The sequence below is a fragment of the Myodes glareolus genome, chromosome 15, assembly GCF_982192425.1.
Source record: "Myodes glareolus chromosome 15, mMyoGla1.1, whole genome shotgun sequence".
Lineage (NCBI taxonomy): Eukaryota > Metazoa > Chordata > Mammalia > Rodentia > Cricetidae > Myodes > Myodes glareolus.
In genome coordinates this window covers 54,456,095-54,469,080 of record NC_142040.1, presented here as the reverse complement: position 1 = coordinate 54,469,080, position 12,986 = coordinate 54,456,095, and the positions used below count along the sequence as shown (strand labels likewise).

At 42.8% G+C, this 12,986-nt stretch overlaps 1 protein-coding gene across 10 annotated transcripts in view; it reads left to right on the top strand.

Moving 5' to 3' along the window:
• The window catches only part of Pdzd2 (PDZ domain containing 2), a 363,977-nt gene extending 360,076 nt beyond the window's left edge, over nt 1–3,901 (top strand). For all 10 annotated transcript variants that reach the window (XM_087896959.1, XM_087896958.1, XM_087896957.1 and 7 more), the window contains one exon: nt 1,350–3,901. In XM_087896959.1, the coding sequence (XP_087753085.1) occupies nt 1,350–1,513 (164 nt within the window). In that variant the 3' untranslated portion in view covers nt 1,514–3,901. The remainder of the gene's footprint in view (nt 1–1,349) is intronic.
• The last annotated feature ends 9,085 nt before the right edge of the window (nt 3,902–12,986 follow it).

Below are 12,986 nucleotides of genomic sequence, written 5' to 3'. Positions count from 1 at the left end.
ACCTTGGGTCTGAATTTAGGGCCTCTGAAGGGCAACAGCAACAAGCTTAACTGCTGAGCCATCTCTCGCACCTTTTTGTAACATTTGATCATAGAGGTTAGAGCACAACTTTCTCAATCATTCTGTCACCTTTACCCACTGAGCCATCTTGCCAGCCCTAAAGACCTAAAATGACTTTCAGAAATGTATGTCTGCTCAGACTTTTGAGACCTGAAATTTCTAAGAAAGTCAATTCTTTTTTCCTCGCATACTTCAGTTTTCTTTCAATGGTGACATTTCTTCCTTGGCGTGATTTAGGTGCATGTCCATAGCAGGGAGGAAATGGAGGTGAGCCCTCAGATAAGCTAGCACCACAGTCCCCACGACCTGATGAGCAGGTCATCAACCACTGGTGCTCAGAGCCTGACAGGGCCCCAGCAGGGATTCTGGATAATCGCGAGCTTCTCGAATGTTGGTGCTTTAGCTCTTGGCTTCCTTTGCCAACTCTGTTACCGGTTTGTTTGTTTTTAGAGATTTTACTGTTTGAGTACACAAGACTTTCCTGCCAGTATTGCAGAGGCTGCGAATGATTCATATCGGAGTGGGAAGTCCTACTTAGTCTTATAATATGCTGGCTGGTAAATGCCACTCTATCCTAAATGTTACTCTCTATCCAAATCAGGCAGAATTTAGCATCCTTATCCTTTCTGTGTCTCAGGATACTTGTGAACAATGATTGCATTTTTGTTTTTCAAGACATGGTTTTTCTGTGTAGCTTTGGAGCCTGTCCTGAAACTCACTCTGTAGACCAGGCTGGCCACAAACTTAGAGATCCTCCTGCCTCCGCCACCCAAGTGCTGGGATTAAAGGCCCACCACCACCTGGCATGACTCCTTTCTTAAAGGGCAGATAACCTTGAGAAGAACAAGGGCAAGTCTTTTGGACATAAGGATTTGTGTAACATCATGAGTCCCTCAGGATCACACCAATCTGTGACCTTTCTTGGCCAGTTCATAAATCTGCCCTTAGTGTAGTTAGACATCAACTTCAGTCAGGTGGAGATGCACTTGAGCAGGGCGGAACCCTTCCCTGGACCCTGCATGTGACCCATGATGGCGGTGTCCTGGTAGCAAAAAAGTGATGTGTGGTTCTTTATAGTCTGGATATCCCATTTGAATAAATATGTTGCAGGCTTGTTTATATGGGAACAAATGTGCTCCAGTTACTGTGTATTGTTTAACTCCCTGGGGGTGGGGTGGGGATAGTGCCCTCTAGGACTACAGGAACATCTTTCCCATTTAAAGTTTTAGATGCCTTTTTTTTTTTAAGGATGCAGGTGCTAACAGTTTCTTCTGCATTTGTTCTGACAGGTGGCGCAGCGGAACAAGCCGGAACAATAGAAGCTGGCGATGAAATCCTTGCTATTAACGGGAAGCCTTTGGTTGGGCTGGTGCACTTTGATGCCTGGAATATTATGAAGTCTGTTCCAGAAGGGCCTGTGCAGCTAGTGATTAGAAAGCACAGGAATCCGTGAGTCTTAGCCAGAATCCCCTCTCCCAGACTCACTTTTTAGCAAATCAGAATGACTTCTTTTAATGATGGACTCTTGAATCAACACACAGCTTATACAGATATCCACGATTGTACTTTTACCTGAAGCCTGAACCACCGAGGCTGGGGAGTGTCATTTCGTTCAGTGCCTGCCCCTGCCCCTCCACCACCACATTTGCAGTGGATCAAGAGCTCATTTGTTCTTCTAGAACACCTAGCTACACCTTTGCATCCTTCTTGCCACCTCTCCCAGCATTAGTCCTGGTGAGTGGGGACCAGAAGGGTAACACAAATGCCCCAGCTAAAATGTTATGTATGTAGATTTATATAATTTTGTAAGTAAATGACATAGTGCTTTTAGGTACATACATGCAGTGGAAGGCAGAGCTATGGGTCTATGTATGTTACCCTGAAAAAGAAAGATTTAAAAGAAAATGAATTTATGACCTAATTGTTAGGCAGAGCTCAGGAATTATGCAACACTGAAAAAGATGATGATTTTAAAAAGTGCTATTTTTTAATGAACGTAATGTATGATGTGGACTGGGAAGTTCTGGTCATTTTCTGTTTCTGAGAGTGTAAGTCATAAGGCTGTTACAGAGTGACAGTTCCGATGAATTGCAATAAATAGCTGAGAACTTCCCTGCTCGGGAGGAGGGAGTTCTAGCCTGAAAGCACCTTGCATCTAGTTTTCAAACTTGAGTGTATGTTTGAATTCAAGACTGGTCAACATAAGAGCAGCCAAAATAGTGTGTTTCTGTGCCCACACACACGCATACCACCTTACAGGCAGTTGAGAGTTAAATCCTTCATCTTGCAAATGTAGTCAGTCTGCGGTCCAAATGGAGGAGTTTCTTCTGCGCATCCTCTATGGAGATTTCCCTGTTGGTTTCGTTCCTTACTCCCACCAGATCTAAAGCAGCACAGAGTTCGTGGTCCAGCTCTCTTCCCTGATAGAGCTCTGCAGCAGCTCAACTTTTTGCTATTTTGGTTTTTACCATTTTGCAAATTTTGCTCTTGCCAAAACTGGGGTCCCGCAGACCATTCTGACTCAAGGTTTATGAAACACCTCTGGCTGCCTTGAGCCTCTCCGGAGCCCTCCCTCCTCACAAAGCTGGCTTTCTGCCTCTTTCTGCGTTGACCCAATTTTCTGAAATCCCAAAGCCTCACCAGCTTCATTTACCAAACAAGGAGGAAAGTGGAAAACCAGGGTGAGTCCCTCTCAAGGAAAAGGACTGTACAGTGCTTCCCACCCGATCCTCAGGTGGTGCCACCCAATGCTGGGTCTTGAGGGTCTGGCTGGAAACATGCATTTGTCAACAATCCCACATGCATGATGCTACAATTTTGTTTCTTTAACCACAGCTGGGTCTAAGGGGGGAAAAAATCACGAGGTGCTGAGCTGTTGCCTTTGTACATCATTTTTTCCTGAGCCCATCCTGCTGGCCATCTGTAGAGTACACCCAGAGAGGGTCCTCAGATGGGCACAAAATAACTGCTCATTTTCAGCAGGTTACAAAGAAAACTACAGTCCAGGAGTTAGCTAGAAAAGCCTGATTTAGCATCTACTTTTCATTACAGTTACAAGTAGGATACTCTAAGACGTCAGTGCAAGGTGCATGCTAAGTTGTTAGTCTCTGGGGTCAGTTTCAGCTTTCTTACTTGAATGATAATTTGAAGTCAGCACGATAAACTTTTTTTTTTTTTTGCCTCCACTCCTTTACAGTCATGCCTATTAATTAGTAGGTCCAGTCCTTTGTGATCAGATAGGACTTTCCAGAGCTCCTACCTTTATTATATACAAGGAGAACCTCTGGCTTACCACACACTGTACATCACCAGGCATCTGGCTGGCTAACAGTGGGAAGGTAAGGGACGAAGCCAATGCTAGCCTGTCTTCGACCCTGAGCTAGAAAGCTATTTGTCTTCAGTGTTCAAGGCATGACTAGTACTGCTAATTAGTCTAATAAAGCCCCACACTTCCTGCGTGAACACTAATGGTATTGTTCGAAACCTATTTTTTTTTAAAGTGGTCAGTCATTCACAGTGAACTATGAGGGTAAAATGTGTCAAGACATAAATCGTAGTTGTAAGAAAATACTATGATGGCTCAAGTAGGTGGGGTTTCATTTCCGCCCTCCCACACATTGCATTGCATTGTATGGTTGACTTAATCGGCACCACGCCTGTTGTACATTATACATTATTCTTTATTTATGTAAAATAAAATGCCTTATATATTAAAGAGTAAGTGCAATAATATGAAATGGCCTGTACATTTAAAAAATGTTGCCGCCAGTTATGTAAATCCACATCTCTGTAAACAATTTTTTAAGTAATTTTCAAAAAATAAACACTGCTTACTACTTGATTTTTGCCTCATTATTACACAATGAGAGTAATACCAAGTTTTTGCAAATGTGCCATTACCTTATTATCACCTACACTGGTAAAAAGGTACAGAGGCAGGGGACCTTGGTTAGCCGCGCATTTCCATGGCTACCCACACAATCCAGCCTCAATGCAGTGCCACCTCTAACATCTGTTTACATCTGTACCTGGCTGGCTCTCACAAATTCCTGGTCACTTCTTCCCACTACATTTTGTCTCTATCCTTGTAACTGCTTCTTTCTCCCTATGCACGCTTCCTCACACAACATACTAGACCCCCCAGGCTTAGGACCCTTGCTGCACTGGTCTGTCTTGGCAGCCAGTCCTGGAGCCTTCCAAATGGCCAGAATCCTGGCATCTACGCCTGTTACTACAGACAACTCTCAAACTCACAAGGGAAAATCCGCACTAAAACTTCCTGATTTCCAACTTCCAGTAGACCTTCTTCACTACTCAGTTAATTGTTTGCGTTTCCCCTTTCACTATTCAGAAAAGCATTCTTTTCCTAAAAGGAGCCCTATCTTCCCCTCAGACTTTCACAGGGTGAAATAAAAACGATCTTTATTGACGCTCTGCAGCTTTAAAAGAAACAAATCCTACAGAAGAGGTAAGAACACAATCTCAGAGTAAGGTTCTGGTTGCCTTAGCAGAGAGAATGCTTACCAGTGTAACTTCCTCTGAAACCCAATGAAATAAACAGGAACTCTGATTGTGATATAATATGAAAATAAACACCAGCCTGTTTTATGAATTTGGAAAATTGTCAACATATATAGTAAGATCCAAGACCAAACTAATGAACAATGATGCAGGACACTTTTCTCTCTTAATAGGACACAGGTGGCAGGCAGGGAAGGTTCTAAAAAAAAAGCCACCAAAACCCTTCACTTGGAGAATGAACCAGACTAGACACAGACCGTGCTCAACTGGAATCCTCAACATGCTCGGGGGGGGGAGGGGGAGGATGAAGAGGGGAATAACTTTCCTTTTCCAAGTGGTAACAGGCAAGGCACCAGGTAAGATCCTGCAACAGAAAGCCCAGAAAGGTTATAGCCACCATCAATCCACGTGGGCTGTTCCTGATCCCGCCTCCCCAGACCAGGTAATGGACACACTCTGCTCTTGGCCTAAGGGATGAGCTACAGTGAATACACTGCTGTCAAGGCTTGGGCACGCTGGCCCACCTAGAACTCTAATTTTACTAAATTAAATTAGGCAATTTGAATGTATGAGTGGTACGGAAAGCGTAAGCAAAACGGACACAACTGAAACACTTAGAAGTTCATTCTGAAATCTTGTTCCATGGTCACTTAGTTCTGTTCTTAGGTCTGTGGCAGCGCATACACCATGGCCAAAAGTGATTGTCTACTACATGGTAGCTAGGAACAAAAGAGGAGAGAAAAGAAAGGCCCCCAAATTTCCTTCAGGGGTATGCTACCCTCCAAAAGGTTCCACCACCTCTCAACAGGGCCACACGGGCAGCCAAACCTTCAGGATATGGGTCTCTGAGATTGGAACCAACTGAGTGTGGTGCCAGGCAGTGCAGGCAAAGGGATCAAAGTTCAACCAGTCTGAGATATATATACAAGGTCCCGTCTCAAAGACCAAAATAAGTGTGCTAGTTCAGGTAAAAGACCCAGGGTCCTCAGAACCACTCCAGAACAAGGAAGGAGCTAGAGAAAAGGCACAGGGTCTACATCTCTATTTCACAAGAAGAATTCATGTTGAAATAAAAATACAATGGACATTAAATCCTGTGCACAAATCGTAAAAAGCAGGAAGAGCAAACACAATCCCTGCAGACAACAGGAGCACACATCCGATGCCCAAAAAAAGAACTGACTACAAACCTCAAAACGCACGAGTACACGGAGAAAAATAACACACATACACACAAAAACAACAACAAAAGACACGACTGAATAACCGTATCAAAATAGAAAAATTCCTAAGTTCAAGGTCCACTCAGGAGGCAGCCAGGTATAATGACAGCCTGTAACCCCAGGACTCGGGAGACAGAGGCAAGAGGATCACTGCAAGTCTAAGACCAGCCTAGGCTACATGGTGACATCCTGTGTCAGAAACAACCGGGGAGGCTGGGCAGTGGTGGCACACACCTTTAATCTCAGCACTGAGGAGGCAGAGGTAGATAAATCTCTGAGTTCAAGGCCAGCCTGGTCTACTGAGTAGAATTCCAGGACAGCCAGGTCTATACAGAGAAACCCTGTAACAAAATATAAAAACAAAAACAACTGGAGAGCTGGCACAGCATAAAGAGCTTAATATGGGTTCAGAAGCCAGGTATGGTTTCATACATGTAAGCACAGCTCTAAGGTGGAAACAGGAGGGTCGCCAGTCCCAACCTGCCAAAGGAGATAGATGTTCCTGTGGATGACAAACATGCTCACATTAAAAAATAACAAATCTATACAGCTCAGAAAAAAAAAATGTCATTTAAAAGCACCCATTCCCAATGAATAAACAAATCAATGCCTTAAGATAGAGGACAAAAGGAGATGTCTAAAAACTAATACAAAACAGACAGTAAAGAACCCATGGGAAAGTCACAAACATACCTCACACCAGCCACACTTACAAGCTCAGAGGTGGAGAATGACCGAGGAACACCCTCTGTCAACCTGTCCTTCACACACATGAGCACCTGCACACACAAATGCACATACCTACACGCAAAAATAGAAGATGCAAGGTAGGGCTGCAGAATACTAAAACCAACCTGCCTGAAATTGAGGAGAGGAAAAAGATTGTGACACCACTTATAACAATTTATCACGTATATCCAAACCCAAAATATTCTGTAATAACACTGGGAGAAACATCCAGAAGGCATCCAGACAAGAACATGTTTACAAGGGACAGAATATTACCAATTGCCAGGGTTTGACAAGAATGCTTTATGCCAAAAAGAACATTCATAAGTACAAAAAAAAAATTACTGAAGAATGGCTGCACTTACAATGCAGACACACAACTCCCAGAAGTGAGGGAAGAGCAGAACTACAGTGCAGCTCGGCCTTACGGCAGCAGACTAACATACACAAGGTCCCAGGTTCAATTCCCAAGACTGCCAATAAACAAGCATGCCCTGAGTGTCAAGAGAAAAGTAAATGAATATATAATACTTTAAGTTGATCACTACTAATCTTGACAACTAGATTCCTGATATGGATAAGACAAAGGAAAATCCTACAGCTCTACGCGTGAATCTGAAGTATCATCAGAAAGTCAAGAAGTACTTTTTTAAATTGTTGGTCAATGTAGTAAATACACAAAATGTACTAATTCCATTACTACAAGAGTACAGTTCAGTAACATGAAGTGGATCTAAGTGTGTTGCCACCACCATCTCCAGAACTTCATCATGCCAAACTTAAAATGTTAGTTCTATTTTTATACAAAAAAACACATATACAAAATGTTTTCCCCTAAAAGCAACAATCACAGTAGAAGCAGTGAAGTAAGAGTGCAGTTGTGACCTTGAAGTACTATTTCACGGAAAAAGAATCCATGGCTTGTTGGAGACACTGATAATTCCATATATGGGGTAGGAATGTACAAAGTAACCTAGAATCTTTTGCCACACCAAGAGGTCATCAAAAGTCCCATTGCTACTGAGACTAAGCAATAAAAACTGAAGATCCAGGCTGGAGAGATGGCTCTGTGGGTGGCGGCATCTGCTTCTAAAGCCTGCTGACCTGAGTTTGATCCCTACATCCCAAGATGTAAAGAAAAAGCAACTCCTGAAAGCTGTACCCTGACCTCCACACATGCTGTGCATGCAGGCATCTAGATGTTCTCTCCCCCTCCCGCCCCTGCAAATAAAAACAGAACTGTATTTTTTTTGTTTGTTTAAGCCAGGGTCTCACTAAGTCACTCTGGCTGTCCTAGAACTCACTATGTAATAAGGCATGTGCAACCACACACAAACAGAAAATGTTTTTAAAAAGATCTCTGAAGAGAATTTAACTGTCCAAGGATAGGAAACTCAAGTATTGAGGATAATTGTAATATAACAAAACACATGTCTGCTGCACCATAGTATAAAAAATAATTGGGCCCTAAAAAATGGTTATGATTTCACTTATATGTGGCCTAAAAAACCAATTTACTAGAACAGAGCATAGAAAAGCAGTTAGGGGGTTGGAGAGATGGCTCAGCGGTTAAGAGTACTGCCTGCTCTACCAAAGGTCCTGAGTTCAATTCCCAGCAACCACATGGTGGCTCACAACCATCTGTAATGAGGTCTGGTACCCTCTTCTGGCCTTCAGGCATACACACAGACAGAATATTGTATACATAATAAATAAATAAATATAAAAAGAGACCCAACAATATCAAAAAAGAAAAGAAAAGCAGTTAGGAGAAGCCTGGGGTAAGAATAGAAGTGATTAATGGAAGGATATAATGTTCCAGGAGAGTTTACTGCACTGTGATCAGCAATAATGCAGCGCAGGGGCAGCTGAGGCAGCACAAGGAGAGAGCACAGGTTTAGTATGCATGAGGACCTGGACCAGAAGTGAAGGTATTTCAAAGCCACTGGAACATTAACCGTTCTCATTAGAGGAAAGCAAGGTGCTCAGGTACAGGATGAGGCAGAACCTTAGGTTCATTTGCTCTTTTCCACAATATATACACAGATCAAAACATAACATGACACCCCACAAATACAAAAAGTGCTTGCCAATTGTAGGTACATAAATAGGTACACAGCTCATTTCCAAAAACAACTGGTTTTTATGAGCACACGTGTGCAGGAGCCCATGGAGGTCAGAAGAGGACACTGGATTCCACCAAAGCCTAAGTTACAGATGGTTGTAAACAAGCGCCCAATATGGGTTGTGAACCAAACTCTGGTCCTCTGCACCAGCAGCAAGCGCTCTGGAGAGTTGAGCCATCTCTCCAGCTTTTGCTGCCATAAATTCTTTAGTGTCAGAAAACCTACTTTTCTTTGAAAATAGGTGAGGAAGCTCTAAGACTATGCCCCACCTCTGTGGAGTGTGCTGGAAGGTAATGGAGATAATGGTCCTGATCCAACATTCTAGCCAATAAAGTAGTAGTCAGATTTCAAATACTACCAACTTCACACCCCAATAAACCCCAGGATTAGCTGGAGACAGTGACTCTGTAATTCAAGTGACTCTGCATTCAAGATGCAGAGGCAGAAGTTCAAGGACAACCCAGGCAACACACTGAGTTGCAGGGCAGCTCTGTCTCAAAAGAAAAGAACAGGGTGAAGCCTTTAGATGGGGTCCAGGGTGTTGCCTAGATGGTCTTCCCACAGGCAGAAGAGGAAGTGGAGAGGAAGACAACCAGAAATCCACAGGATAAGAACTCATGACCAGGAGCTAACATCACAGAGGTAGCATGATGTTTGTGCCTCCTCATGGAAGTACATACCACCACTAATGAGGCAGTTTCACCAATGCAAGGAAACCAAACATCAAACAGCTCTTCCAGAGCTGATTCCCAGTTCTGAGAGATACAAAACCATACACATGTGACCAACAAAATCTAAACTTTGGAAACCTCCATAGGACAAACATTTTAGTTTCATGATAAACTGTTTGTCAAGAGAAAAACAGGAAACAACCAGGGAAGAACCTATAGATTTAAATAAAGATTTATCAAGTAGAAAAAAGAAAAATCAAAGACACCTAGACCAAGGCATGTTTCAAGCACCAAGAAGACTAGGATTGGAAGGATCAGTTCTCCCAGGGCTGTCTCGTGTCTCGAATAACAGTTTTAAGTATATCTGCCCTAAATTAGCCTTTTTAAATTTAACCTTAATTTTAATAAAATACTTGGATATAGGTATTTTCATAACACTTACTTGGTTTTCCCATGTGTCAATCATATTGCCTGAAAGGAATAGCTAATCCATAATCTAACCACCTGGCAAATATCTTTAGTATGACAATTAAGAGTTCTACTGATTGGGCTCAGAGATTAACAATAGACACTGCTCTTACAGACAGCCCAAGTTCAAATTCACTGCACCTACTACATGGTAACTCAACCATCTGTAGGTCCATATCCCAGGAGTCCTGATGTCCTCCTCCTCTGGTTTCCATGGCACCAGGCACACATGGTACAGACACACATGCAAGCAAAACACCTATATACATGAAATAATAAATTTTGTTAAGTTATAAAAAAAAGCTCCACTGATTCCATAGTCAAGCACTGTATACTTTACTGTTATTAAAGAAAGCAAAACCATCATACCACACCAACTCTAAAGACTGAGAAAACTACCAGGTGGTGATGGCACACACCTTTAATCCCAGCACTCGGGAGACAGAGGCAGGTGGTCTCTGTGAGTTCAAGACCAGTCTGGTCTACAGAGCTAGTTCCAGGACAGCTAGGGATACACAGAGAAACCCTGTCTCAAAAAACCAAAAAGAAAAAACAAAAAAAGACAAGCCTGAGAAAACCAACTATCACAAATACGGGTTATATCCTGGAAAATGAATACATAAGACGGCTCATTACAAAATACAGGCAAAGGATAAACCAAAATTCACAGAAAAAAACTGCAAGTCACCAAAAGATCCTAAACAATAACCCTGTGACAATTAAAACAACTTGTTAGTTCTGCCATAGAGCTCGGCAAAGGCCTAGACGGCTGACGCCCTTTACACAGTGAGTGCAGAGGCCAACAGCCATACTACTGGAGGACACAGTGTATCAGCAACAGCCAGACTACTGGAGGACACAGTGTATCAGCAACAGTCTTAGAAACCAGCCAGACTTGATGTGCTACATTTTAATGTTTATTCTTCCATGCAGTCTATTTCTGTAAATTTCTCCTACAAAAATCAGAGAAATATAAAGCTGTAGTCACAAGATTACTTCTAATAACCAAATAAAAGCAATACAATGGAGTCATTAAAAAAGACAATATTTACTTATCAAAGCAAACTGCACATCAATGATACTTGGTGTCTACCCATTATTCCAAGTATAAATGGACAGCAAAGTGTAACATTAGACTGAGATTGTGTGCACAGTTGAAACCGTGTTACAGCACGCAATGTTAAGAAACAATACCACCACTTCCCCAGTGCTGCTCAAACATAATGTCTATGACAGTTTACTCAAGGTGGGCTTAGAACATCAGGACTCGGTGGGCTAGGATGAACTACGTTTGTCCTATTCAAGATCAAAACAGGACAGAGGGCTCTAACTGGCAATAGCTCTAACTTAATATACAATAGAGAAGCCACGAGTAGGAATTAAAAAAACTTCATGAAGGTCTCACATAAACTTATGACTCATACTTCCCAGGCTACTGGGGCAAGGTAGGCCAAGCCTGGCAGACATGAATCCCATGACCAACATGCTGGGGGGCACCACTCAGTAGCTGTGGTTGTTGTTGTTGGAGTGATGAAAAGCTAAGGCACTCACAAGTATATACCCACCTGGGGCTGGAGACAGCTCAGTACTGAGTACTGGTTGCTCTTCCAGAACTGGGGTTCAATCCCCAGTACCCACATGGTAACTCACACCTGTAATTCCAGGTCCAGAGGATCCGACACCCTCACAGAGATACACACACAGGTAAATCAATGTACATAAAATAAAAATAAATCATTTAAAAAATTACTTACCCACCTGTTCAAAAATAATGAAAAGGCTGGCTAAGTGGTGGTTGTAACATGAGGGCCGGCTTGTTGGGGTTTCTGTCCCACCCGGTACCCCACAGCCGGCAAACCCCAATGAAAATCACTCACAAGACTCCATAAGATTACAAACTGATTGGCCCTTAGCTCTGGCTACTTATTAGCTCTTATAACATATATTACCCCATTATCCTTATCTATGTTAGCCGCACAGCTCAGTACCTTTCTCAGCGTGGCAGCTCACATGTTGTTTCTTCAGTGATCTGAACAGGAATGGAGGAATGGCTTCCTCCTTCCTGGAATACTCCTGTTCTCATCACCCTGCCTCTACTTCCTGTCTGGTTGACCCACCGATATTTCCTGCCTGGCCAATCGGCGTTTTATTAAAATACGATTGACAGAATACAGACAATTCTCCCACACCAGGTGGTGGCTCACATCTTTAATCTCAGCACTTGTGAGGCAGATGGATCGCTGTGAGTTCCAGGACAGGCTCTATAGCTACAGAGAAACCCTGTCTCGAAAAACCAAAAAAAAAAAAAAAAAAAAAGAGAGAGAGAGGAGAAGGGGAAGGGAGGGGAAGGGAGGGGAGGGGAGAGAAGGGGAGGGGAGGGAGGAGGAAGAAGAGGAGGAGGTGGTGGTGGTCGCCCCTGTTTGCTCTTGACCTTGGGAATCAAAAGTCTAAGTAGCTACTAGGCTTAGTAGTCTAAGTAGGCTGGGATGGTCACTTTCTAAGCACTGGGGATGTCACAAGGACTTCACAGGCATACAGTCTGTTAGACCACTGTACTGGTTCCGGTTTTCTTCAGAAAGCTTAACAATTAAACACTGTGTGATAAAGCAAAAAGGAAACAGTAACTGCTCATTCTTAGACACAACAGACATTCACACAAACCTTATAAAGTTCCACTGCCATGGGCATCTTGGGCTAACAGCTTTTAATTTGTTACATGGGCTACAGGAATAACTATTCCCAGGGAAGAACCACCATTCTTGCTTTTAAGAGGCTTGTAAGTGTTGCACTCTTTAATCCTAGCATTTGGGAGGCAGAGGTAGGCAGATCTCTGAGTTCAATTGAGGCCAGTCTGGTCAACATTGGCAGTTTCAGAACAACCAGATACATAGATAAAAAAAATAAAATCAAAAATAGAGAGAGACTTGTAAGCAACAGTCTTTGCTGGGGGAAGTTCCTCTTCTGGATCTAGAGCCACTCACAGGCTGAGTTAAGTGTAAACTACCCTAAGATACACAGAGGAGTGCAAGCCAGACCCCTAGTAACTGTGCTTGAGATTATCTATGTTACTGCAGAAGCAAGTACCTTAGAGACACCTATTTCTCCTGCTATTTTACTTCTAAAATCCTTCAAAAGAAAAACAATTTTTCCCAATAAAAATGTCAGTGGGGCTGGAGAGAGAGCTCAGC